The sequence below is a fragment of the Lepisosteus platostomus genome, chromosome 2, assembly GCF_059453375.1.
Source record: "Lepisosteus platostomus isolate fLepPlt1 chromosome 2, fLepPlt1.hap1, whole genome shotgun sequence".
Taxonomy (NCBI): Eukaryota; Metazoa; Chordata; class Actinopteri; order Semionotiformes; family Lepisosteidae; genus Lepisosteus; species Lepisosteus platostomus.
Genome location: NC_142612.1, coordinates 5,467,935 through 5,495,362, shown reverse-complemented (window position 1 = coordinate 5,495,362; position 27,428 = coordinate 5,467,935). Strand labels below are relative to the sequence as shown.

General features: G+C 41.5%; 1 protein-coding gene across 3 annotated transcripts; it reads left to right on the top strand.

The window, feature by feature from the left end:
- The first annotated feature begins 929 nt into the window (after positions 1-929).
- Positions 930-26,340, top strand: tpp2 (tripeptidyl peptidase 2). 3 transcript variants are annotated; one of them, XM_088647169.1, is made up of 30 exons: positions 931-1,191; positions 2,562-2,690; positions 3,086-3,181; positions 3,680-3,784; positions 4,670-4,794; positions 6,312-6,475; positions 7,361-7,515; positions 8,123-8,199; positions 8,494-8,621; positions 9,075-9,174; positions 9,731-9,879; positions 10,715-10,830; positions 11,454-11,625; positions 12,114-12,271; positions 12,957-13,033; positions 13,454-13,560; positions 13,892-14,046; positions 14,279-14,395; positions 15,130-15,230; positions 15,491-15,587; positions 16,016-16,153; positions 16,796-17,040; positions 17,417-17,495; positions 18,940-18,978; positions 21,049-21,200; positions 21,570-21,666; positions 21,942-22,072; positions 22,414-22,621; positions 22,996-23,115; positions 24,582-26,340. In XM_088647169.1, exons 1-30 carry the CDS (start codon positions 1,027-1,029, stop codon positions 24,669-24,671), a joined length of 3,792 nt encoding a protein of 1,263 aa, XP_088503295.1. In that variant the 5' UTR covers positions 931-1,026; the 3' UTR covers positions 24,672-26,340. The 3 variants fall into 3 exon arrangements, with proteins under 3 accessions (XP_088503278.1, XP_088503295.1, XP_088503287.1); XM_088647161.1 differs by having other exon boundaries at positions 967-1,183; XM_088647152.1 differs by lacking the exon at positions 18,940-18,978 and having other exon boundaries at positions 930-1,191.
- The last annotated feature ends 1,088 nt before the right edge of the window (positions 26,341-27,428 follow it).

Here is a 27,428-nt window from a genome sequence, read left to right as displayed (position 1 = left end):
ATGAGGTCAGCACCACACTCCAGCTGGCCTGTTACCCCCAGAAGGATTAACCCCCAGTAGTCACTTGGAAAGCAGGCTGAGTGGACCTGGGAGCCATCTGGAAGGAATTAGAGCAGCTCCATCACCTGCCCCTACCTGGGACTGAACTCTGGACTTTCTGGTCAGGAGCTAGACACCCTTGCCCTCTGAGCTACCACAGCTCCACAAAGAAGGGACCTTACAGAAAGCGCAGCAGCAGGCAAACCTACTATGAACACATCGACTTCAACTTCGTCAGCTTCTTCCTAGTCTCCTCTCTGGAGGAGGAGGAGGGTATTTTCTATACAGTAGCTGTGCGTCACATTCGTTGTTTTGCTTCATTATGTGTTCGGCCCATCTTGCATAGATTGTTACTTCCTATGCTGGTAATCGAAAACAAAATTTTCATAAAACATCAGCTCAAATTATTTTGAAGCAAAGGCACACGGGACACCCTGCAGACTTTGTGGAAACCGTGTGTTTGGCTGTACAATATGGTGTGCTGAGGCTGTTCGTTTGCCAATGGACTGAGTTCAAGCAGATTGCATAGGTGCACAGTTTTTCCATAAAGACCCTGAATTCTCCTCACTGCTCTCCTTCATAGCTGGCAGCTTGTCTACACTTGTGAATACTACACCACTCATGGGCATAGCATCATTTATTTAATATTTACTGTACTTCAAAGAAAACCAAAACCGTGAGTTTAAAGGATGCTGCAGTAATTGGGTGCTCTATTTTTTTATTACATTCGTTACCTGATGATTTGGTTTGTGCAATCAGATATTAAATCGACTGTAACTTCCAGAAAAACGGACAAACAGAAGAGTTATCGCAAACTGCCCAAGGAAAACGCCTGAACATTGAACGCGGCACTGGGCTGAAAACGTGGACTCTGTCTCTTTAAAAAGCGTTCCCCTCAGTCTCCGGCTCAGGCAGTGTGTGTGTGTGTACGGTTTCTCATCCCCCGCTCCGGCTCGTTATTGTTTATCATCGTCGTTTTGTCAGGTCATGGCTGCTCATTGTGCTGAAGAACCCTTCCCTTTCCACGGACTGCTTCCCAAAAAAGAGACCGGGGCCGCGTCCTTCCTTTGTCGGTACCCCGAGTACGATGGTCGGGGCGTCCTCATCGCCATCCTCGATACCGGCGTGGACCCAGGGGCCCCGGGTATGCAGGTAACACCAGCAGGGGGAGTGCGGGGAGGTGCAGGCCGCACGTCGGCAGCCCCCGGAGTCACTTGATGGAAGTTACCCGGCAGGAAGCCGGCTGTGCGGCGTGGGACAGTGACTTTACGCATGGTCGCTTCTCCACAGGCCTGCATCGGTGAAGTCGGTTAACAATGGCACATTGCCGTGTCCAGTCATCTCTTGTGTATCTGGGCACCCTGAGCGAGACTTGTTGTTTGTTGACGTTTGTTTTGCATCGCTAGCTGTTCCCAGCTCTGCTTTGCTTTGCTTACCATTTTCAATCGCAATTTCCTTCAGGGTTTTCTTTTAGCTGAAACGTTTTTGAACAGTGCCAGCTGCAACAGGGCAGGGGGTGTCCCGTTTCATATTTTTGAATGAAATTTGTCTTTTATCGGAGCTGGTGGAGATAAAAAAAAACAACATCCTCAAGGTGATGAAATGAGATGGAAAACGCTGGGCATTAAAACAAAAATCCAGTTGTAGGAATTTAATGTGTATTATTGCAGCTAAAATCGACAAAAAAAACCCCAACTTAGCTGACATCATTTATATGAGTAGTTATACTGATATATTTTAATTATGAATCTGACAGTGTAATATAAACAAATCTAGCACTGATTTATCATTTATTGTAAGTGAATTTATTTTGCCCATCAAATAAAAAAAAAAAAAGATCATGGTCCATTTTAATTTATTCATTATTCTGATTTGTTTTTATTTTAATCAAATCTGTTGTGAGGTTAGCAGGATTTCATATAACTTGATTCTGAAGTGCTCAGTTTTTCAATAATGTCAATTCTGTTTTCTTTTGAAATATGTCTACATCACAGAACAGTTTTTAGACACTTTTAGACACTAGTTTGGGTGCATTTTTCTCCCCATCTGTATTTTTTGCACACAGGGAGAAAAATAAAATTTAGTTCTGGTTATTTTTTCAGTGTCTGAAAGGGCTTTAGGCAGCGATACTGCAGTGATCCACCGAGCTCCGAGAAAAGTTGAAAGCCGTCAATAACTGAATCTGACCTATTAACCTCTTGCCATGTATTGATGTGTTTATTTGTACATGAATACATCAATCCAGTCTTTTATACTAGAAGTTAGCCATTTGCAAAATTGTCCAGAATGGCTAAAAACATTGCTTGCTCTTTTGTACTTCCGTGGGAGAAGCCAAAGACAAATTCCCAACAGCAGTGGACAATAAAGTATCTACCCCTTCGATTGAAAGGGCTTCCCTCGTAGTTGTCTTCTTGATTTCTGCATGGCAGGTATTGACAGAGTGCGGCGGCCCACCTGGACCAGCGGCTGCACACACCTCGAGCTCTCGGTCATCTCTTGCGGTCAAAACTTTCTCTTTTTAGGTGACGTCCGATGGGAAGCCGAAGATCGTGGATATCATCGACACGACGGGCAGTGGAGATGTGAACATGTCCACGGTGGTGGAGCCGAAGGACGGCATTGTGGTGGGCCTGTCGGGGAGGACGTTGAAGGTCAGGCCCCTCGGTCAGCAGAGTCTGTGCTCTCTTCCTGTCCTGTCTTTGTAGCTTGATGGCGACAGCTGTGCTGCATTCAGTGGAGGTGGCCATGCGCTCTGTGTGGTTGCCTGTGTTTTAGCTCTTCTGCCGCTCTGATGAGTAGAGAGAAATGTCCAGGGCCTTCTTAGGGTCAAACACACCTGAGCTTACTCCAGCCCGCTGTGATTCACGTCCATTTCGTTTACATGAACTTCTTGACCTTTGAACGGGAGGTTCCCCGTTTACCCGGAACCACGCAGAAATGTTCTTCAGTAGCCGAAAAATCGATGCCTTTCGAAATCCTTTTGTGTTGATACTGTTTTTAATGCAAAAGGTGCAGTCTCACGCCATCGTGTCTGTTGCTCTCGTAGATTCCTGCAACATGGATAAACCCATCGGGGAAGTATCACATCGGTGTCAAAAATGGATACGAGTTTTTTCCAAAAGCCCTGAAAGAGAGAGTACAGGTAACAGTGCATGCACGTTCTACTTTCGACTTAAGTATTTTTTATTGATACTCGGTAACTCAGTGGCTGTTGCAGCCCTCTCAAGCACAAGTTAATAAACAGTGGGAACACTATATATTGGTTTTGTTGTCCCGTTCAATCCCATTTTCTCCCACTCAATGTAATGTGCAAATTACCCACTATGTTGTCTCAAGACTTATTTTGTTTTTTTCTTTTCAGCCTTCGTTTGACTTTAGCAAAGTGTAATGGGATCATTTAACTCTTGAGCCCTTTGGCTATTTTTACAAGGTAGTAAGTCAAAAGCAGATACATTAAGCAGATAGGTAATAGATAAAGGGTCAGGTACACAGGTTAAAGCAGTTTCCAATTCAAGGATGCATGAGCTGTATTGGATTTGCTTTTTAATTAAGGTCGATCTTTAGTTCCTCGTGCCCAGTGCCCTACTGTGGGAGCAGGTGTTAAGGTACCTGTGGTTGTCTTTGGGTTTTCTTTGTGCAGAAGGACCGCAAAGAGAAGCTGTGGGACCCATCCCATCGAGCTGTGCTGGCTGAAGCCTGCCGGAAGCAGGAGGAGTTTGACAGCACGCACACCACTCTGTCCCAGGTCAGCTGGACAACTGCTGAACAGTCACACGCTGAACACAGGGCCGTCAGTGGCTCTGCTGATCCTGATGAACAGGATCACACCATCAGTGCACAGCAGACTGAGCCCAGCTCTTTGAGTGGCTCTGTTGGTACATATGAGCACCTGCTATCCCACTGGTACAGCACACACAGATCTCGGAGCTTTCAAAGGCTGGGTTGCTTCAGATCTCTCAAAAAAACCCAACAAAACCACATCCTGCTTAAAGGAGAGTGAGACATACACAAAGATGGGGCACATCTATTGCAGAGTTTTTTGTATTTGTAAGCTGATGGCATCAATTGGAGACTTTTTCAGCTGTGAAGCTAGTTACAGTGCTTCTTATAAAACCTTTAAAAGACTAAGAAACGAGTAAGGAAGAACATAAGGAAAATTACATGCGAGAGGTTAACATCTTGCTTGTTTGGCGGCTAGATGTTTTCTTGAAAGATCACAGGGAATTGACTTTAAAGGCTAGGCACTTTGTTCCAGTTGTCTGCTACCCTCAAAGCAAAAATAAGTCAGGTTAACTTTCCTGAAACGGATGTAAAAGAAATATGTAAAACCCTGTATGTGGAAAAAATAGAATTAAGTACAGCAATAAACTATTATGTTGTTAATACTTTATTGGCTCTCTTTTATAGAGCCATTAAGTCAAATTTTGTGATTATGGAACTTGAATTAATTGTTTAGTACTATGGTGGCCTTTTGACTGGATTTCTAAAGACACACAAGAAAACCCAAATTCTTTTCTTATGGATTTGCATCCACCTTTAAAATTGATGAATATTTGTGAACAAGCCCATCGAAAGTTAGTTCTGCACATCAATAATTTTCATCGTTTTGTGTTACTTGTTCCCTCTATAGACAGAGAAGCTGGTGAAAGACGAGCTACAATGTCAAACAGAGCTGTTGAATTCGCTGGAGAAAAAGTACAGTGATCCAGGGCCTGTGTACGACTGCCTACTGTGGCACGATGGAGAGACATGGAGGTAGACACCTTAACTGCAAGACCGAGGGGAAAAACTAATTGTTGTTCCATTTATCCTTGTGTTTTATTGTCATTTTCGTGCCCTGCGCTAGGCTAAATAAGTCTTTAAAAGTCAGAAGTGCCCTTTTTTATTAAAACATATTACTCGATAGCAGGAGTTTTCAAACATTTCTGACTAAATGACTGCTTTTCAAGGGTTCTGCTCAAGAGCCGATTCGTGCAGCTATTCAGTGTCACGTTATCAGAGCAGACACGAAGCTTAACAGATGAACTGCGAGCTGTTGGAGTGGACCCGCTGTGTCGTGGCTACGCTGGGGTTGAAATGTTTTCCTGTTTGGGCCGCTGAGTGCTCTTTGGCATGGTAACGGCTCCCAACAGACAGCGGTTGAGCTCTGTGCTTCAGGCATCACTGGTTGGAGCCATGACAGTAGCCCCCTGTGAAGCAGGCTTCCCAAACTCCAGTGTAGCTGGTCAGGGCTCTGTTGGCTCCAGGGGACGCAGTGACCCCTGTGGGCTCCTGGGTGCTTGCAGTCATGAGGTCCTTTCAGTGAGGGACGCGCCTGTCCTCCAGTCAGCGCCGAGCCTGCCGTACAGGGCTGTGCTGCTGGTGACGTTTTAAAAGCTGAAAGGTTTGAAGGTGGGTTGGTGTGTGTCCCCAGTTCCTCATTGTTCCCTGTGTGCAGGCTCACAGCCATGAACGGAGATGAGATTGGCTTTGTCCCATCTGCTTTTGGTGGCCTCCCTAGGCAGTCTGTGGGTGGCCCCCAGAGCAGTAAACCTGTAGAGCAGTAGTTATGGATTCAGTTGTTACTGTTTGTGTGGCGTCTCTGTACTTTAACACTAACACTGGCAGTCTCTTGTTTGCGGTTCTGTGTTTTGCTTTGTTTTTTTTTTCTTGGTGTTGGAAAATCTGTGTACGCTGGCTAAGATAATCTTGCAGTGACAAAGAAATGATAAGACACAGAAAGCAGCTATTGTGTCTCTTGGAGTACTTAAGAGCAACCTTTATTTGTCTTATGCTCCATTTGGCAACCAGAAAAAGTAAAAAATACCTAAGTAAAGTAGGGGATTTAAGTAAAGGTATTAGGTAAATTACCTGATAAAAAAAAAAAAGAAAATTAGAAACAACAAAAGAGTTGGGGGAAAATGTAGAACAACTCAAGATTATAACAGAATGTAACCTACTGTTCCTTTTGTAGTTCCTTAGGGCAGTGCTTGAGCTTGTGGATTGTGTTCCTTTTCATGTACAGTATATATTTTTACATAAGGCAAAAGGAGTAATTCTGCTAAAGTTTAGAACTCCTTCTCATTAAGCTGCCCTTGTAGTTTCCATTTTCAATACTTTTTTTTCCAATTTGCTCTTTCCCGTTATCTCTGAAGTGACTTTGTGGACTTGGAAATGGATTCCATGGCAAACATTTTTCTTGTCGAATCTGAAAGAAGCCTTTACTCCAAACATGGGAACTGATAGTGTTTTTTTGTTGTAACCAAAAGTCTCATTTGTGTGTCATGTTACAGGGCATGTTTAGACACTTCAGAGAGCGGGGATCTCAGCAGTTGCACGGTTCTCAGGAGTTACAAGGAAAGCCATGAGTACGCATCTCTGGGCAGCTCTGAAATGCTGAACTATTCTGTGAATATTTACGATGAGGGAAATATACTCTGCATAGTGACCAGTGGAGGTGAGAGCAAAATGACATTCCTTCTGAAAACAAGCTGTTAGTGCGAATTTCTGGATATTTAAGAGACAGAGCTGTCACATTAATCTTCAACTTCTGTGCATTGCAATTATTTTGTAAATGTATATGTTTAATTTAAAATGCACTTTAAAATGATATGGCAGAATGCACAATGTGCTTGCCAGGATGGGCTCCAGCTCCCCTGCAGTACTATATTGGATAAAGCAGTTAGAAAATGGCTGGATGGAATATGCAATGCGTGATATCATTGTTTGCATGCGAGTTGACACTACAGTCCGGCAGTGTCATATTCCTAAAACAAAAGTTTAGCAATTTCATTCATACAATGGTGCTTTTAAAGCTATGTAATATTTGTTCTTGCAGTACAGCACCCAGAATAAAATAAAAAAAAATCTGTGAAACCACATTGCCTTTAGATAGATAGATACTTTATTGATCCTGTGAGGGAAATTGCAGTGCAACAGCAGCTTAACACACACAACACAGCCACAGTGTAACGAATGATACAATTATAATAATAGTACAATACGTACAATACAATCAGTACAGTGAGGGGTGCTCTAAAAGAGTTACTCACAGTCCAGACACACAAAGAACAAACTAGATCAGAACAGTACGCAGAAAAATCGTATCAATATAGATCTAGATATAAATATAGATATAAATGTATTGCACTTAATTTCGATTATAGTTAATTCATGCCAGCAAATTCCTGATGAACAGGAATGGTAAGCCTTCTAACTGCTGGTGTCAGAGTGAACAGAGGACACTGATGTGTTCGGAACAAGACGATTGTGGTGGAGGTCCGTCTTCCGGAAGTGTGCCCTGGTGCGTCAGCGGTCTGAACAGCGCGCGTCTTTCCCGCAGGCGCCCACGGGACCCACGTAGCCAGCATCGCGGCGGGATATTTCCCGGACGAGCCGGAGAGGAACGGAGTGGCTCCGGGGGCTCAGGTCCTCGCCATCAAGATCGGGGACACCAGGCTGAGCACCATGGAGACCGGGACAGGCCTCATCCGAGCAGTACGTCCGCCGATCCCAGACGTGTGCCGGGACAGTGTTTCGTTTGCTTGTGGCTTGTAAGAGAGGAAAGCAAACTGCGGCTCAGTTAACGAAGAAAAATTCCAACATTAGTGCACGTGTCACTGCCTCAGAATGAGGTTGTTACGTTTCAGAAGAAAGTATCGATAGTAAAGACAGCAGAAGTAGTGATCAGTGCAAGAATGACTGACTTGTCCCCCCGCCTGTCTTTCAGAATTTTGATTTCAAATTATTTTTCACATGATGATGAAGTGAAATTATTTGTTTGTGCATTCACACATGGTGGTTCACACATGTTCTGGATTATTTGTTTCCTACAGAAAATTGCAGGCTCTCGCTTTGGATAAAACGTAGGACATTGGAGTTAAATATTAAACACAAAATGATTCATGCTGTTTAAACACGTAATAATCTTTTCCTTAACTCCTCTAGTGCATCTATTCAGATGCGGATATAGTCCCCTTCCAACTAAACCTGATCTGCTCTAACAATATACTTTACCTGTAGATGAAATTTAAATTGGGCATTGTGAATATTACCCATACGTATTTTGTTAACGGTTGTTTTTTTTCTCATTTTCACTTGGTAGATGATAGAAGTTATCAATTACAAGTGTGACCTTGTTAACTATAGCTATGGGGAAGCTACACATTGGCCGAACTCTGGGTAAGAGATTTATTCTACAGAACCGATCGTGCGACAAGACAATTGACTGAAATAGTGTGTCTATAACAAAACCCTAATTTAATTACCTTAATATGAGGTGTTCAGCTAAACATACATGAAACATATGCTGCAGTTTTAAAATCTGTAATAAAAGGACTAATATAGTGGTCTAATATAGATTTCCAATTTATGACGTATAATACAGTAATCTCTTCATATACTGTGTGTGCGCTTATACATCTTTGGGTAATGTTTGTGGTATTTAATATTATTAACAGTGTTCTTATATTTTAGGAGAATATGTGAAGTGATAAATGAAGCTGTATTGAAACATAACGTGATCTATGTATCGAGTGCTGGCAATAATGGCCCATGCCTTTCAACTGTGGGCTGTCCTGGAGGGACAACGTGTAGTGTGATAGGTAAGACAATACAAACGTATTATAAGTAGCAGTAGCAGGTCTGATGACAGGAGGAATGAAAAAATTCCTTTACTTTTCTCATAGGTAAAGAGTATTACTGTACAGATACCTTTAGAGAAGATTGTACATGTATATTGTTCTCTTTCATCTGGTATGTTTGAATGCAGGCGTATAATCCTTTGCAAGATGTCCACCATGCTCCTTTTTTTTAAGGGTTCTGAAAAATTCAAAACAGTGAGATTCTGTCCTGCTCTTCAGTGTGCGGTCTTGTTTCTTTTTTTTTTTTTCTGGGTCCTTTGAATTTTGACAGCATCTTAATTGCTTTAATCTAAACATTTAGTTTAAGCTTAAAATGTTTGTGAGGAGCTGTAAGATTTGCGTCCTTCTGATCATTTAAATCAGTCTCTTCTACACAGCCGTATGAATCTGCGTGTTGTCATTCTTTTACTTTAGGTGTGGGTGCCTATGTCACACCTGACATGATGGTCGCCGAGTACTCGCTCCGAGAGAAGCTGCCAGCAAACCAGTACACCTGGTCATCTCGGGGGCCCAGGTTAGAGCTGAGTCACTCTATCCATACACACAAACAGGAACATTCGCTCACTGTCTCATTTTGAAGTATGTGTATGGAGTGGGGGCAGTAATTAAAACAGTGGGGAAGATGAGCTGGCTTTTGATTTTTCGAGTCGGATGCTTTTTGCAATTTATCCAAGCACATTAAGACACATTAAATATAGTAATGGATTTTGACAATTTAAACCCTAACATCTTTTCAGAGTTAATGCTGGTAGAGTCATTACACCACTGATAAGAGATGAAAGTTGTAATTTGCTTTGTTTTGTTGACTGAAAATTGCTGTTGTCTTGCCCTTAACAGCACTGCAAGTATTTCTCGTTTCAAAGAGGATTACCTGGTAATTTAACAGTGAATGATTTTACAGCGCCTGACTTTAATTCCTTTTTTAGAGCAACAGAGAACCAGCAGCTGATAAAGGGCGGCAATACTGGGAGTGTGTTATGCTAGAGTGTGCCTCTGGATATTTGGCAGGGGGGGGATTTGTGCTGGTGTGACACCAGTGTCCATGTGGGTTGTGTTGTTTGTACCTGCAGCACTGATGGAGCTCTGGGAGTGAGTATCAGTGCACCAGGGGGTGCCATTGCATCGGTCCCCAACTGGACCCTGCGTGGCACACAGCTCATGAACGGGACATCCATGTCTTCCCCTAATGCCTGCGGGGGCATTGCTCTGGTGCTTTCAGGTAAACACACCAGTGACAGAACCAGACTCATGCTGGGAAATCTCCTGTAGTTCTTTCTTTATTACCTCAAAGAAAGATAGAACTGTTTCAGATACAAAGATCTAAATAACATTAAGGAAGCACACTGTGCCAATCAAGATATACATTTATTTCTGACAAGATTTAAAAAATTGTTCTGTGCTGTGGAAAATTTGCATTGAACGCAGGAAGTTTTACAAATCTACATTGTAAGAAATATACCTCCTGTATTTCCAGTTTCACAGACCTTTTTATACAGTAGTTAGTGGATGGTGTAGGAAAAAAATTGACCTTTTTTAAATGATTGTCCATAAATTTACAGACAGTTGTCACATCCGCATTGTGAGCATGCATCTACGTTTTGAATGTTTTCCTGTTCTTTCACCTTTTAAATAAAGACCCACAACCCAAAAGCAAAAGTTCTTGGTTGATGGCAGAACTCACAGTGACATGCTTACGTTAGGCTCGATTGTGATCTATAGATTTGTGGTCTCTAAAAAATTATGTACTAGCTCTGCAAACCATTAAAATCTGTATTTGGCATGTACTGTTAAAAACGGGTCTACCGGTAAGGTTTCTTTTGTTGGAGAATGTATAATGTATATAATGACATGAGTTGAATAGTTCAGGTATGTAAATGACCTTGGCTGGACATTTTCTGTGGCAGTAAAAAATAAAGAATAATATTTTTTTTAAATTATATTACTGAGTTGTAGTTTGATCTCATAGTGACGTTTATGCGCTGTGCTTTTGTAAATGATTTACTTACTGTCCCAGTTTCTTATTAACCTTTTAAACGTACATCCACTTTTTTCAGGAGTGAAATCCAATGGGATCCGACCTACTGCATTTGCTGTGCGAAGAGCTCTGGAGAACACGGCCTTGAAAGTCGATGATATTGAAGTATTTGCACAGGGGCATGGGATCATCCAGGTAATAAAATATTGCAAGGGGCATCAGCTTCAGTAATGTTGTGTATTTGATGTAATTCCGGTTTAAGCCTGGTCCGCCCCTTATAAATATAAAACTGATTTTATTTCTGTTATGGGGGGTTGAGCAAGTTCATACAACAGCATAAAGATTTTACAGTAATAAATATGTGTCATTGTTTTTAGCTGGGATCCCAACAGTCTGGCCTGGTGAGGAGCAAGAATGCATCACAATTATTTTCATGCATTGTCATGGGAAACTCTTTACTCATTTTTGATTTGCTTAGCAATTTTCAATAATGCTTCTGCTATCTAAGTAGAGATTTGCCTACCTCATCTTAAAAAATAAATTCCTAACCGTGTTTTGAATGCAACTCTTTCAGGTCAGAGACTCTAGGGGATAAAAGTCCAAAGAGTTAACAAGCAGGAGAATCCGCAAGCTAGTTTTTGAATTCATTCGTTATTATATTTCTGGACATGAGTCATTATTGTTCACTTTTTGGAAATTCTGGGAAGGGATCTCTTGTCAGGAATAATGGCTGGCTGTCAAGAGAGGCCAGTGCTGACGGGAAAGTGACTCCATGCTGAACGTAGTCTCTCTTTTGGTTTTTTTCCTCTTCCTGCAAGGTTGATAAGGCTTATGACTACCTCATCCAGCACGCGTCCCTGCCAACCAGTAATCTGGGCTTCACGGTGACTGTAGGAAACCAGAGAGGCATCTACCTCAGGGATCCAGTCCATATCTCTGCGCCTTCTGACCACGGAGTCGGAGTAGAGCCCGTTTTTCCCGAAAACACAGGTCTGCCACAGTGTCTCTCAACGTTTTAGATCACAGATTGTTGTCTTAGAAGGAGAAACAAACAGGAACGGAAGAGCTGTTTCATGCGGTAGATAAAGGATTATCGGGATTTACAAGGTTTGAAACGCTAACGATAGGCCTACAGTACAGAAATAAGAAAGCAGTTCAATTCAGTTGTTGAATAATGATGTCATTGTGGTATTCTTGTCTTGGGAATATTTGTTAGAATACCCGTTAGAAAACTGAGATTGCCAGAAAATGCTGTGAAGGGCTGTTACTGCAAAGCCATGCTAGTGCCGATCACCTCAAATGCAAAGTGTCTTACGAGGGAGTTTTCCCAAGCACTCTTGCCACTTCCTTTTGGAAGTGGTGAAAGGCTGAAGAACGGGCGCTCACGCCCAGCTGGAGAGCGCCGTGTGAACGCCGACAGCTGTGTAGGCAGCTGCTGCTGTTAAACGGGCCGTTTGCGCGTTTGCTTCTTGCTTCAGAGAACCCTGAGAGGATATCGCTCCAGCTCCATTTGGTGTTGACCTGCAGTGTGCCCTGGGTGCAGTGCCCCTCGCACTTGGAGCTGATGAACCAGTGCAGACACGTCAACGTCCGTGTGGACCCCCAGGGGCTGAGGGAGGGGCTTCATTATACTGAGGTACTGGGGGAGGTTATACATTCAAGCGGGAATGCGTTTTTGTCGTCTCTCAGCTCTTCGGGACCGGTTTTAACTCCACATTTGGTCGGATCAGGCATGTCGGCCCTTATCGGACACCTTCTTCTTCGCCTGTACGCCTTAACGTAATGTTCGCCTTCCAGTGAAACCCGGAGTTAGATATTTATTGATGCTGTGGTTTTCATTGCGAAGTAAAAAATAAAACGACTTCATTTTCATCCGTCCAGTGCAAAGAACATAAGAACTGTTCCAAATGAGCCATCTGGCCCATCTAGCCTGTGTGGCAGAGAGTAGACAATTGATCCCAGAATCTTGTCCAGGTGTTTTTTTTTTTAAGGAAACCAGGGAATTGGCTTCAACAACATGGGTGGGTAGCTTATTACATAGTATCACAACCCCCTGGGTAAAGAATTAGCTTTTGTTCTCGGTTTTAAATGCTCTTCCACATCATTTTCTCTTGTGTCCTTTGGTACCAGTTAGTACAATCCCAGAGGGGTCTGGTTTAAATACTTTTACTCAAGGATACAGCAGCTGTGTCCCCCACCTGGGACTAGTTTAGACCTGCAAAATTAAAAGTGAACACTATAAGAGGATGAAGTACAATTATATAGAAATGTGTTTTGTTGTGCAATTAGATTAAGGCCTGTTGTTGTTTTTTTTTTTGCAGATTTGTGGTTATGACACTACAGCACTGAGTGCAGGCCCGTTGTTCAGAGTACCAATAACGGTTATTATTCCTACCAAGTAAGTCAGCATGACATTTTTCATTCCACAAAGGTTCTGTTAAAGCTTACAGTCTACACTGTTTTATTTTCTCGGGCATTCGATATTCACATTTTTTCACATCTGTTGGGAGCTGCGTTTTTTTTTTTATCAAGACAATTGGGGGCAACTGTAAGATGAATGTTAGTGCTACTTATGGAAAAACATCAAAAGCTGCCGTTTCTGCTTCTTAAAGAAGTCCAAACTGTGTTCCTTTTTTAATTTTTTTTAGCAAATATACAAAACTAGTCAAATAAAGAGGATAACTAAAGTGTTATGCAGTCCTCATGTCATAAAAAAAACTCAAAGGTTCTGCCTATGCCTGTTGCCATTTGTGCATGTATTTGCTTCAACAGCAGTCTTGGGTTTTGCAGTCAAGTTTGTGCCTCCTGTTGTTTGCAGGGTAACAGAAGCTTCAGGCTGCGAGGTGTTTTTCAGTGATATGCATTTCAGACCTGGTCAGATCAGACGGCACTTTATCACAGTTCCTCAGGGAGCCTCCTGGGCAGGTGAGAGGAGAAACAAGGTGATACAAATCGGGTGACAAAGGGTCACGAGTATAAAGGGCTGCTGGAGTTTTTACAGTAGTTTGTGGCTTGTTATTAATTAAGAGATGCACAGAATCAGAGTTACTTCAGGCCTCTTGTACTTACTGTAATTCTGTGGAATGAATTATTCTAAACCCTTGTAATTCACCTTGGATAAGAGCACCAGTCAAAAAAGTGACATTTTTTTATATCTTAGAAATGTCGTGAGTATCTTACAGTACTCACAGCGTACTGCATACTTTTCGTGCTGGGTCAGAAGTGTCTCATGCTGACATTGGTGTTCTTGTCTCAGAGATCACGTTAACCTCGCACTCGTTAGACGTGTCTTCAAAATTCGTCCTCCATGCTGTTCATCTGGTGAAGCAGAAGGCATACCGTGCCAACGAGTTCTACAAGTTTTCATCCCTTCTGGAAAAGGGTTCGCTAACGGAGGCTTTCCCTGTGCTGGTGAGTGAGGCCAGTTTAACTTATGATCTGTGCTTATGACTGGATTGACCGCTGCATATTTTTAAGCAATTTAGTGGCATACAGAGCATGGTGACTCATGCTGAATATTCTTTCCCAGTGTTCCATGTTAAAGCATCTGTAAATCGCAGTGGATTCATTAAAGCACACAGGGGTTTAAAATGAGCTGACCCCAAGTCATTGTGCCTTTCAATATTTTGTTTTTCTCTTTCAGCAAGGGAGGACAGTAGAGGTGTGCATTGCTCGATGGTGGGCGAGTCTGGGAGATGTTACAATTGATTATTCAGTTTCCTTCCACGGCTTGATCTGTTCTACCTCACAGCTGCATATTGTAAGCGTTTTCTTCTTTGCAGATTTTTTTTTCTCTGGCTTCTAAATGTACGTTGAATGCGTTAAAGAATTGATTTCAAATTACAATGTTTTAGGTGAAAACCACTAAACGGTAGTCATTCAGTAGCAGTTCTTTGATGCTAGCTTGAGAATCGGCATTTATGAGTGCATTCCAAACCACAATGAAATAAGATGTACACAGTACCTTGTAAAACCTCCAATTTACCTCACAAGAGAGACAAAATTTCCGCGGCGCCATATTCTGCGATTCAGAACTAATTAATGGAAAGCGGCCCCATGACATTGTGAACAAGCAGGCTTATTTGTTACTTATTTGTTAACTTTGCAAGGAGATCACGTTGGAAATGTCTGCTGCACTTATTCGCTCGTACATCACGTTATATTAGTCATTACAGTGACTAGTGAGCAGGAAGGGCTGCTTCACTTCACAGTTCTCGCAAACTCTCGCTCTCGCCCGTGATGAGACCAGCGGTTTGTAACAACATGGCGACTTACAGTACTTTCACAAAGTTCACGATTTTGTACTTAATTTGAGATTTGTCACATTTTTCTATACCATCATCTCGTTTATTTTGTTACTGAGATTTAATAACCTGTCTGAGAAATCGGGACTGCAGTTCCCTTTTAAAAAAGAAATCTGCTCAGTGCAGCATGGTAACTTAATGATTAGATGTGATATTTCAGTTAGGTTCCATAAAACTCTCTTTCTTCCAGCATGCATCAGAAGGTATTTCCAGTTTTGAAGTGTTTTCTACATTGAAGTATGAAGACATCTCGCCAAACATAAACCTTAAAAACTGGGTACAGCCCCTGAGGTAAGATTTCTCCCCTCTCTAGAGGAAAGAAGTATAAATGTGTGTAAGGCACTTTCCCTTCTGTGCCCTTCATCTGTTCTGTAGGGATTGTATGCTTTCATTGATCATGAACGGACTATTGAATTGAAATGCTCAGCTCAAGAGTCTCTTTAGATTTCATAGCTAAGGAGAATAGGAATAACATTGTTCTGTTATTCCTCTCATGCTTTTTTTTTTTTATCCGTACTAAACCTGAAACGCGTTGTCTCCTTGAATTTTAGGCCTCTTGGTGCTAAGACAAGGCCTCTTGGGTCCCGGGACGTTCTGCCAAATAATCGCCAGCTTTATGAGATCATTCTGACATACAGCTTTCACCAGGTGAGCATGCAAGAGCTGGCAAGCGCTCCTACACGGGGTTTCATTTAGTTGGACCACCTAGGCAGGAATATCATAATTTTCTTAATTAGAATCTCTTAATCAGCAGGTGCTCCGCTGAGGTTCATCAGCGATTTGTACCCCTTCCTGTACTGCAGATTCTTCTTTTTTTTTCTGAAGGCACATGGGAGGTGAAATAGGTTGTGAACATTGAGCACTGGGAGAATCGTAGTTATTTTTATAAAGACGGAGATATTGGTGTGTATCCCGGGACGCTTATTTAGTCTGCGGCCTAGGGGAGAAGGGATGAGGCGCATTGGGCCCCTTGTGTTTTTAACGCACCGCGCCGGCACCGCCAGTCCCCTGCCAGGAGAGCAGTGCACCGCCGCGCGAGTGAGCTGCGCTAACTGCACCTTTCTCTCCTCATGTAGCCGAAAAGTGGCGAGGTGACGCCCAGCTGCCCCTTGTTGTGCGAGCTGCTGTACGAGTCCGAGTTCGACAGCCAGCTGTGGATGCTGTTTGATCAGAATAAGAAGCTGATGGGATCAGGCGACGCTTACCCTCATCAGGTACAGGGCCTCGGCTTTCTCTCAGTTCCCCTTCGCACCAACGGCAACATCAACAGCACACGGCTAATTTGTCTTCTTATTTACATGATTGCTTTGCTGGATTCACAAGCTTATTCCTCGCTTGAGGCAGTGGAAAACACATTACATGTTGATCTTGCTGTGTGTTACAGAATGTCAGGCGTATAGGGAATAACGAATTCAGCCTTTGCCTGGTGTTTAAATACTGTATATTCCTGGGTCATTGTTTCCCAGCCTGCCATTCTAGTCCCTGGGTTATTCAGATATCATGATAAACTGGATTAAAACATGTATGTCAGAGTATGAGGTAGAAATATGGAGCTGGGACTCCTCTTGTCCAGAGTTCAGGTTCACCTTCATAAACAAAGCCGGACGTGGGCCAGTCTGTCCTTCACGTACCCCACAGCAGGGCTCCTGGTGACTTGTTTGGCACCCGTGAGCTGGCAGTGCTGTTGGGAAGATCCCCTTCACTCCTCCCATCAGTGCCAGCTCTACCGTAGGTGCTGTGGGGACTCGGAGGGGTGAGTAGTGCTGGATGACGTTGTATACAATCAAGAACCTGTAAACACAGAGGCGATCGCTGGTGAAAGGTCAATGTTTTTCTTTTTCTTTTTCTTCTTCTAGTATTCCTTGAAGCTGGAGAAAGGAGATTATACGGTGCGACTTCAGGTTCGGCACGAGCAGCTCAGCGAGCTGGAGCGCCTTAAGGACCTGCCTTTTATCATTTCACACAGACTGTCTAACACTCTGAGTCTAGATATCTACGAAACTCACAGAAATGCCCTGCTGGGCAAGAAGAAAGCCAACACCATCACCCTGCCACCCCACTGCTCACAGCCTTTCTTTGTCACCTCACTGCCGGATGACAAGTAAGCAGATTCCTCTGTGTTTGTTTTCCCTCTTTGATTTTAATGTTCGCTCTTTGCTTAAGGGAGACAAAACTGTAACAAGATGCTCTGTTTGGGTCCCCAACTTTTATACACCAATAAGTTTGTTTTTGGAGTATTGGATGAGGTGTTGAAAATATTGGCACATATTTCTAATTGCAGGGTAAACTTACTGAGTAAACACCATGGTGATATTGACATTGTACCGATGCTGTATAGCCAAAGCCTTTCCAGATGAATTCTAGAGAACGTAGCCAGTGCTCTTGTGGGTCTCGCCAGTTGTAAGTGATAGAGAATTACATGTATTAATGATCAATTGAGATGAACAATTTTAAGAGTTTTCCTCCTCTGCCTTCAGAATACCAAAAGGGGCAGGGCCTGGCTGCTATCTTACTGGATCCCTTTCCTTGCCCAAGAGTGAATACGGGAAGAAAGCAGTGAGTGTCTTCCATTCCGAAAGCATGCCCCTCTCCCTTCCATCTGTCCGAGAGGTTGTCTGCTGCTTGTGCTCTTTGCTGCAGATTCGGCCCACCTGCTCCATGGGAAGCCTTGCTGTTGCTCCTCTCGCTGTCAGCGTTTTACTAATCCGACAAGAGCGTGCATGCAGCTTGCCAAACTGTCACGTTGCATACTTTGGCATCAGATGGAACGTCTGGCTTGTGTAGCGTAGCGAGACGAGTTGTGCACAGCCACAGTTTCAGTCTCCTGCAGTACCAAGTAATGTATTCGTTAATCATCAGATTACTTGGTGATGTGGATCATGGCATTACCATACTTTTTTTTCATGCAACTTGCAGTGACTGTGGGTGGTTTGAATGTACAGTAAGTATCGAAGTGTCGATTACAGTGTACCGTCCAGTTGTGGTGTAGTAAGTCAGCTGCTTTCTCAAATGGGACAGAGCACACCTTTTGGACTTTCTGAAGGTTTGTCTGCCTTCAAGTCAGTTGCCAATGTAGAAATGCTAGAAGCATATCGGCTAATGTTTGTGCTTTGTTTTTCTACATTTAATAAAATTCTGGTCTCAGTCATGAAAATTTGTTGACACAAGCAAAGTGCAATATTAGCATCAACAATGTTAAATTAAAAAAAATAAGCTTGTTGCACACTTCAAAGTGTAGAAAAGGCTGTGTGAAATAAGCCTCTTTCTTTTCAAATGTACTCCTACAGCAGTATTGCCACTTGGGAGTTAACTGTTCAGTGCTTTGCTTCTGTTGCTAACCAGGAGGAAGCTAAAGGTAACTTGCAACCTTACTCAAAAAAGATTGCTTTTGCTCAGCAGGACTATTTTCAATACAGAGGAACCTAAGAACATGTTGTGAACTGATATTTCCTAAAACCTGGGGAAAAAACCTGGAAAACTGTGGATGTTGTTTCAGGAATACAGTAATTCTAAAACCAAGGCCAGCTGCTGCTTTAATATAGCGGTGGATGAACTTTATAAGCTTATTTTTCTATGGAACTACAGCAAATTTCGCCAGATTGTGCATCTTGAGCTTTGTGGCAGAGTGAAACAAGGTAAAAAGGGCTTTATGGGTTCGTGTGAGCCCTTGTTGGACTGGGCTGGCATTCCTCCAAAAAGCAGAAGGGGGCGCTGTGTCACAGAGTGTTGGTAGGTTTGAAGCAGTTCTCTTTTTTAAGTACTGCATGAATTGTAGCTACATGGAAAGGAAAATGCCTCTTAATAGTCCAGCAGCTATGAAAGGCCTGTGGGGAAATGGCTTTGAGTTCTTAGTGAAATATGCTGCTGCTTGCCAAGAGTCGTCATTGTGCCTGCCACAGGTGTATAGTGGGAAAAGAGTTCACAGAGGGGTGACATGATCCTTCACAGTGTCTGTCCAGTGTATGCCTGTTTTCTTACAGTATGCTATTCTGACCACCAGGGGCAGGCTGCTTCAAAACGGCAAGGAAAATTTAAAAAGGTACTGATCCTGTTAGAAAGATATGCTATACCATTGTACATGGCTGAAATCTATGCAGCACTGTGTGTGTTTCTGGGGAGGTTTTTATTTTCTTCTGATTTATATTGGCTTTTTGCAACGATATGCACTCCAATAGTGATACAAAGATGCTGTTTTTAGATGTTGCTCAATAAATATTTTAAGCATTATCTTATTTTCATTTTTTGAACGATTCCCCAAACTGCTTATATTGTTGCATTTTCTGTTCATTATTTTCTGCATTTTTAGAAATCTATGTGAAATATCTGACTAATCCCATTTAGGCTGCTGCTGTAATTCCTGTAAATAACCAGAGGCTGGCGGTGGCCCAGTGCTTGCGGAGCTATGCTTTGCTCTACAGCAGGTGCTGGCTTAGGCTTCAGTTCTTGCTATCAGAAGCTTGAATTTTCTTCTTGTTATATTAAATGACTTAGAAAATGCTTATAGATTGGCCCTCTCGGGCGCTTTTAAGATTTTATATACCCTTCTTTGTGATTCTGTAGGTGAATGAAAGTCACCCCTGCTGAGTTCAGTTAAACTGCAGTGTAAAAAGTCATTGCATGCTTTAATTTCCATTTCATTCATTGTAGAAGCTGTTGCTGTATTTATGATCGTTTGAGAGGCAATGTTTTACAGTGACTTGTATGTGTTGCATAACAAGTCCCATTCACATGGAGTGTTTGCATGTAGGACTGAGTCAGACTATGCAAAACTAATCCTCTCTTGAGAGTAAATGACTGTTCAGGCAGGGAAAGTCAAAGTTCCTGTGAGTTGTCGTCCGATTGGCTGACTGGTCCTAAGGCAGGGCGAGCTGGCCTGAATACCTTGTTCCAGCACACAGCAGGGGCCCGAGTGACGTACTGGGTGCCTGCGCAGTGCTATCAGTGAGAGACACAGTGTTAGCCCAGCGTGTGACAAAAGGTGGATGGCTCAGGAATCGTACGCGTGCCTCATCCTTTTCATCCTACCATGAAACAGTGGGCGAACTTCATGTGCTGCTACTAGTGATTATTTTGACATTTAAGCTAAATACGTAACCCTCTGCAGAGGTTACAGTAGATATGCAAGTTAACAAATTAAATTTTGTGGTAGGTATGTTTGCCCGGCCCACAAATTTAAACAAAACACACATCAGCCCTACTTCAACCCTAAAGAAGCCTATCACTCTGTATTGGCTATTTCGTAGGTAATATGTTTTGTAGTTGTTTTTAAGAACTTTTAAACTCCAGATTTTGTTAATTTAGCATTGTACTACCTATTCCGTTAATGGCCTTTTAAAACAGTGTGTATGTATGTCGGCTTTTGGGAAGCTCTCTTGAATATACTGCATTTTGCTATAATCACTAAAAATTTTTCTGAATGCAGGAATTTATTTACGAACAAGACTCTCTCCCGTAGCGGTTATAACCTTTATACTGAAAATCTGATTTTTTGGTGTAGAATTGTAGTGTAGAACTGTGCTATGCAGAGTTATTTATTTAAGGAAGCTTTTTTAAGATGGCTAATAGTGTACAATATTACCACAATTCTTTTGGAAGAGAAGGCCAAGCTGTTATTTACGTTCCCTGTGCACAAAATCTATTAAATTAACACCACATAAACATATGGTAACTGTCTCTGCTGTCCAATGTTTGAGATGTATCCACCCTCAGGCTATTTTTGTCAGACCTTTTAGCAACATTTATGAGCCAAAAACGTGGTAACTACAGCACATAAATTTCCATCCCCCAGAGGGTTTGTTTGAAGCTGGATGAGAGTGAGGAGTTTTTGTTCCGAAACATCACCACATGCAGTTGGTTTTCCCAAATAGGCAATTAGATTGTGAAATTCCTCCGGATGTAAATTTAGTCACACAAAATCCTTTTTGTGTGTTTTAGAAAACAATCTTGTGTTTTTACGCCTTTTGTGTGAGATAAATATATTAAGTGTACTTTTTTCCAGTTCTACACTTACATGGAGTTCAGCAGTGTCCTTAGGTCTTATAAAACGTTGCATTTCTGAGAGAGGTGTGTGCCAGTAACAGGGGGACCTCTCTGTGTTTTCCCTCTCCAGGATGTGGTGCCAGTCTCTTACCATTTAATACCGGCGCCCAACAAACCCAAGAACGGGGGCAAAGAGAAGGAGAAGGATGGAGAGAAGGAGAAAGCTGTTAGCGAGGAGTTTTCCGAGGCCCTGAGAGATCTCAAGATACAGTGGATGACAAAGTAAGCTGTGTGATTACAGGTGCATATAGAGGGCTTCGGGGAAAACTGCCCCTGGTGTGTGTATGCATCTGTATTTGTGTGTGTGCATGCATGCTGTGATGCACTGGCCATCCCATCCAGGGTGTATCCTGCCTTGCTCCCACTGCTTGCCAGGATAGGCTCTGCAATGGATAAAGCAGTTAGAAATTGGATGGATGCATATAAACTAAACGACAGTTTGCATCGTAGGCAGAACACGCTGAAATCCAGACTAATACTTCCAGTATCACCCCATAAAAGTCAAACATTGTTTCTACAAACTCTTTTTAGGGTGTTTCCGTCATAACATTTACAGTGAGTTGGTCTTTTTTTTTTTTATTCCCCCTGCAGACTGGATACCAGTGCCATTTATGAGGAGTTAAAAGAAACATTTCCCAATCACCTTCCTTTGCACGTCACAAGATTGCATCAGCTGGACTCTGAAAAGGTAAAAAAAAAAAAAAACACCTGTCAAAAAACAGTGATTTTTTCTTTTCAGTTTGACTCCTGCTTCACGTTCCAGGAGCGAGCTGCAGAAGAGGAAAAATTATGACTTGGACCTGAAATGACTGTGTTATTAGTATGGATTTTATATTTGGCACATTCGGTGTGGGGAGGGTCACAGTACCACAGCTGTTTTGTACTTATTGCCTCCCATTATTATCCCTGCCCGTGACTGTATTTCCTCGGGTCTGATCCGGTTCCATCGTATGCGTTTCCCAGGAGCGTATGAAGCAGCTGGGAGAAATAGTAGCGGCTGCAGACGTCGTCATCTCTCAGATTGATCAGACTGCCTTGGCTGTCTACTTCACCATGAAGACTGACCCCAGGCCTGACGCAGCGTCTATAAAAAGGTATTCCAGCAGCCCCTCCTGTCTACAACTTTGTAAGTAACGAGCGTTTTAATGTTGCTGGGTCGCAGGCTAACTGTGCAGGAAGAATGTCGATATTGCATTGTTAACTAGCTAAAAAATGCTGAGAATATAAGAATGGTTAGAAAAGAGCCCGTTACCCTCGTTTGATTGCTAGCAGATACTGATGTCTCTGGTTCTTCAGTTTGACGTGGTCTGCTATGACTAGTACTGTTACTCGTGCTCAACTCCAGATATGCAAAATCTGCGTTGTGCCATCTGTTCCAACGGCAGAATCGCCCTGGTGATCATTTTCACTTTTTTTGTTCCTGCTCTGCTTGCAGCGACATGGAGAAGCAGAAGTCGTCCCTGATTGACGCGCTGTGCAGGAAGGGCTGTGCTCTGGCAGACAAGCACCTGCAGCAGCAGCAGCAGGATGGCGCCAGCTCACTGGAGGTGGGCAGCACAGAGGACAGCCCTGAAGGGTCCTTGAAGAACCTCGGCGACACGTTCTGGGAGGTCCAGAAGTGGGCCGACCTCACTGACTCCAAGGTAGGAGACAGCAGTGTAAGAACATAGGCAAGGCTGCGGGCCATGAACGGAAGTATCCTAAAACCTTGGAATGTCTTCCATTCAGCCCTTGGGAAGTCCTTTCGCTGCTAACTGTACTGGCTGGAATATGCTACGTGTTTGCAGAGTAAAAGAAAGCCTTTCCTTTGTGAGCATGCTTATCAATTCTTCTTGGAAAAGAATACAGAAGAACTGTTATAAAAAAACAACAGGAAGGTGTTAGAATTTAGAATTAAGTTAGTGTGTTTGTAATCGGAAACAGGTTTTCACCTCTTGATAGTGATGTATTTCACTCCTAACAACAGTTTTCTCTCCTTGACTTGTTCATCTGTCTTCTCCGAAATTTCCCGTTTCAGGTTTTGATGTTTGCCTATAAACACGCATTAGCAACTAAAATGCATGGGAGAGCCCTGAAATATGCGTCAAAGATTGTTGAAGAGAAACCCAGCAAAGAGAACTGGAAAAATTGCTTTCAGGTGAGAGCCTGTTTATGCCTTTTGTTCTCATTTTCAGTGAGTGAAGATCCCTTTAACCTTTAGTCAGTTTTGGAGAGTTTGGTTAGAAGCAAAAACAGATGAACCTGAAGCTTGCTAGAAATATGTCTAAACGCCTCTGTCACATGGGATCTAACAAGTTATGTTTTACTGATCCTGTAATACCCTAGTATCTGCATATGAGCCAGCAAGGGTGGATGAGATGTGCAGACATAGACATATACATTCCGTCAGTGGACTGTGGTGCCTCATTCTCAGGTCTGACTTCAAACCCCAGGTTTACAGATTGAGTCACTCAGGAGGCTCCTCGTTTGATGTTGAAACAAGTTTGAACGTGAGAAAACTATAATGGTTACAGATGAGAGGAGGCCCTTAGGCCCATCTGGCTGGTTTGGTAATTAGCAGTTCATTGATTCAAGGATCTCATCCATCCCTTTCTTGAAAGAAGCTGGGGTCTTCAACAGCACGACGTGTTGGCTAGGTAGCTTGTTTCCACTCCCACAACCCAGTGCATGAAGAAGTGTCTCCTGCCTAAACAGTGTGAAATGAAGTTCCGTGTGGTTTCTGCTAGTGCCCTCTGCTTTGTGTTTCCCCTCTTCATTCTGAAGAAGTCCTCTGGGTTGACTTTGTCAGTGCCCGTGAGGTCTTTGATACTTGAATATCAAGTCCCCTCGTAACCGTATCTGTAGACGACTCATCATTTCTAGTTTTCCAATAAGTGCCGCTTCATATCAGTGACGATTGAAACACGAACATAAATATTATTGCTTTTGTTAATAATGAGGCCTTAAATGCATTTCTGTCTTAAAATGTTAGTTTTTGTTATTTCACATTCAAGAACATGTTGCCTATTACTCTTTATTTTAATTAGTCATTTCACTTGTCTACCAAAAACAATTAGTTTATTTACAGTATCATTGATTTATCATTGTCATTTTCAAGAGTCTTCAATATCTGTAGCATTGCAAACTTTCATTTTTTATTTGGTTTTTGCTTGTGCCTGCAATTCATTATGTTCCTTTAATTGTTTTTTTTCTTTTTAAAATGCTCTAGGAAGGTTAATTCTTCTACTTATCCATTTGGGTTACAGACTTGGGTTTACTTGTGATAAATCTGTTAATCATTTGTGTTGAGTAGAATATTCTCTAAGAAATTTTCATCCATTCTGTACTGATTTATTCTCTGTCTTATCCTGTTTTACTTCTGTTAAACTATATCTTAAAACATTAGGAAACTGATTAGAACATAATCTGCTTTCCTGAAATCTTAAATCATTTGCTGTGGACCTTCACAAATTTAAACTATTTTTTTTAAATAGTTTCCTAATGTTTTTCATTTTACCTTCCTTAAACATTCTTAAGCAATTCTTAAGCTGACAATAATTGTCATTGTCTTGGTTACAGAGCTGTTGAAAAAGACTTACTTCAATTGACATTTTATTTTTTCAGCTCATGAAGTCCCTTGGATGGAACCATTGTGCATCCTTTGCTGAGAATTGGCTTCCAGTTATGTACCCTGCAGACTTTACACCTTTCTAAATAAATTAATGTACATTGTGGGCAATGTACATTATCCCATCATGGAAGGAAGGTGGATTTGTGTCTGAATTAAAACGCCTTTTATGTACAAACTTGTTTTCCCCCTCCCTTAAATTTGTCTAATTTAATTGTTAGCCACTTTTGACAGATGTCGGATTCTCCAAAATATACAGTATAAGACAATTGTGAATTTTGGTAAAAAGTGTCTGAAATTAGTAGCTGCACGAATACTCTCATAAGAGTCAAGTGCAAAACCCGTTTCTGAAAGCATCAGTAAATCTCATTTATACCTGAAAACGAATATTTTGACCAAACAGGTATTAGCAATGTAGGGTTATTAAGTAACAAATGAAAAATGCATACCTTTGAGTTACACCAATAGTTTTATAATTTGTTAATCTTGACAGATTGCTTCCTAAATTAAGCAGTCATCTTTGGCACCTCTATAAATTTGGAAAAAACACTTTTAAGATGTTGATTTTCCATTATGTCACTCAATACAGAAGTGCCATATATCCTGTCTATAATCTATGAACATACAATACAACAAACATCAGGAACAGTACATATTTATCAGCAGACCACCCACCCAGACTCTGAAGTTTTTGTTTTTCTAGACTGAATTTTTAATTTTTATTTTTTATCCAGTATTTAGAAAACTCCCCTCCAATATTTTCTTATTTGTTTAAGTCAAACAGTCTTTTACAGTAATTTTTAAGAAGTGTATACATTTTGTATATATTTACTGAGGTGCATTCAAAACACAACCAATGAATATTGGACCAAATAGCATTTGTTGTGTTTTAATATTTCTGCATATATACATCTTGGAATGTAGGAAATAAACCATTCTTGTTTGACTTTCATGATTTCTTAATTTATGTGTACACACTTTCATTTTCACTTTTCATGGACCGGAAATGGTGATTAATAGGATTTAACACTTTAATTCTTTTGGAAGATAATATAAAATGAGATCTCAGGCTTCCTATTGTCATAGGAATCAAATACATTATAAATACATAGTTACTTACTTTCAAGTAGAATTGCCCTGTTTATTTTCACATTTTTTCATACTGTACTTACAGAAACTGCTTTACAGTTTTTACTTCCTTTTTCCAAAGCATGATTGCATTTAAAATGGAATGGCTTTTTTAAGAATAATGTTTGGTTCAAAGGTCAAAGCTGCAGTCTCATTGCAGAGTAGAAGCCATTGGTTATTTGCATGCCATAATCCACTAGTTTCCCAAATGGAGAAGTATCACATAGGTGATTATTTCTTATGTATATAAACTGTTCAACTAAGCTGAAGTTCAGGGTTTTACAGTATATTCTATTAAATGATGTTTTTAACAGCCTTAAAATTCAAATCCTGCTGCACTCAAGTTGCTTCTGATGTTCAAACTCTGTAATTAAATATATCATACATTTGTTTAAACATGTTTTAGATTATGTATTTATGGAGTCATTTTATTTATAAAGGACACAGTAGTTAGACACATTGTTTTAAAAACTGCTTTCATTTTACTTGTAAACTGGTATGATTTTCTAAATATTGTTCCCCAGCAGCATAAGCAAACAGCTTCTTTTGTGTTGCAACATCACCTGTATAAAACATGTTGCACTACACACTAAATGAATTCTGAATAAAATAATTTGAAAATTAGAAGTTGTTTTACTTTCTTTTGTGAGAAAAATGCTAACATTGAACATGACAGTTCTCAAGAAGCGCATTTAAAACGTCATACTCTTTTCAGTAACACTTCAGTTGTGGTCTTCATTACAACTGTCTTCAATTAATCTATTAACGTTATTAATGATGGTATAAACCACTACTGTAAAAATGAACTGGGGTTAAAGCTTTGGACAGGATTATAGTTTAATCCAAGGAAAGAGTGGTCATCGCATTGTCACTTTATCTTTTGTCATATTTTTATTTAATATCATAACAGTATTCATGTAATAAAAAGTTGTAATTGTTTTTTTTTAATACTAGTATATACTATTGTTCTATGTATTGCTTTATATATCCATAAATGTGTTTCAATTAATTTATGTAGTTATGTGCACATTATACAGTGTTATATGTATTGTTCATTATGCACAGCCCCAAAAAAGCATGCAGAATTTTCCCAGTTGCTCTTATTGCACAATGAAGTGACTCAGGGGTCCTGTGAGTGGCGCTCTGCCAGTCTCCTGGGGCCGTTGTCACTGGAATGACAGGGCGTCAGGCTTCCCCTGAGGAAGACTTGGTGCTCCAGGACTGGTACCAGCGGTGGTCTCCACCAGCCAGGGGCCTGTTCTGAGATCTGGAGGGAATTGTGTCGACGCTGCAAGGCATGTGTGCACGCAAATTGAGCCTCCCAAAGGAATTTACTGTAGGTCGGAGATATAACAACCCATGACCTCCGGATGTGACTGAGGAAGAGAGAGGCTTGCTGTGTAGAGTTCCACTTTATTTTTATTGATGATGTGGAATGGCACACAGTCGTGAACACAACCCTCCACACTGGAGCATTGAAGCTTTGTACTCTCATTCTGATTCCAGGGTTCTTTGATCATTCTTTGTCTGATCAGAGAAAGACGTTGTTTTACCTGTGAGGTTCAGCACATTTCTGCTTCTTTCTGGAGGAAGATTAATGCTGTTGTGCTGTACTCCATTACTAACAACATGATGACCAGTTATCTAAACAACATTCACATAGGATGGATATAAAGTAATCATTTACTTTTCATTGAGCAACCACATCAAAGCAA

Coding starts and splice junctions, on each gene's coding strand:
- tpp2 (XM_088647169.1), top strand. CDS start 1,027: ATGGCTGCTCATTGTGCTGAAGAACCCTTCCCTTTCCACGGACTGCTT. Junction 14,047..14,278: donor CGGAGGCTTTCCCTGTGCTG/GTGAGTGAGGCC, acceptor TTTCTCTTTCAG/CAAGGGAGGACAGTAGAGGT. Junction 14,396..15,129: donor CTACCTCACAGCTGCATATT/GTAAGCGTTTTC, acceptor TCTTTCTTCCAG/CATGCATCAGAAGGTATTTC.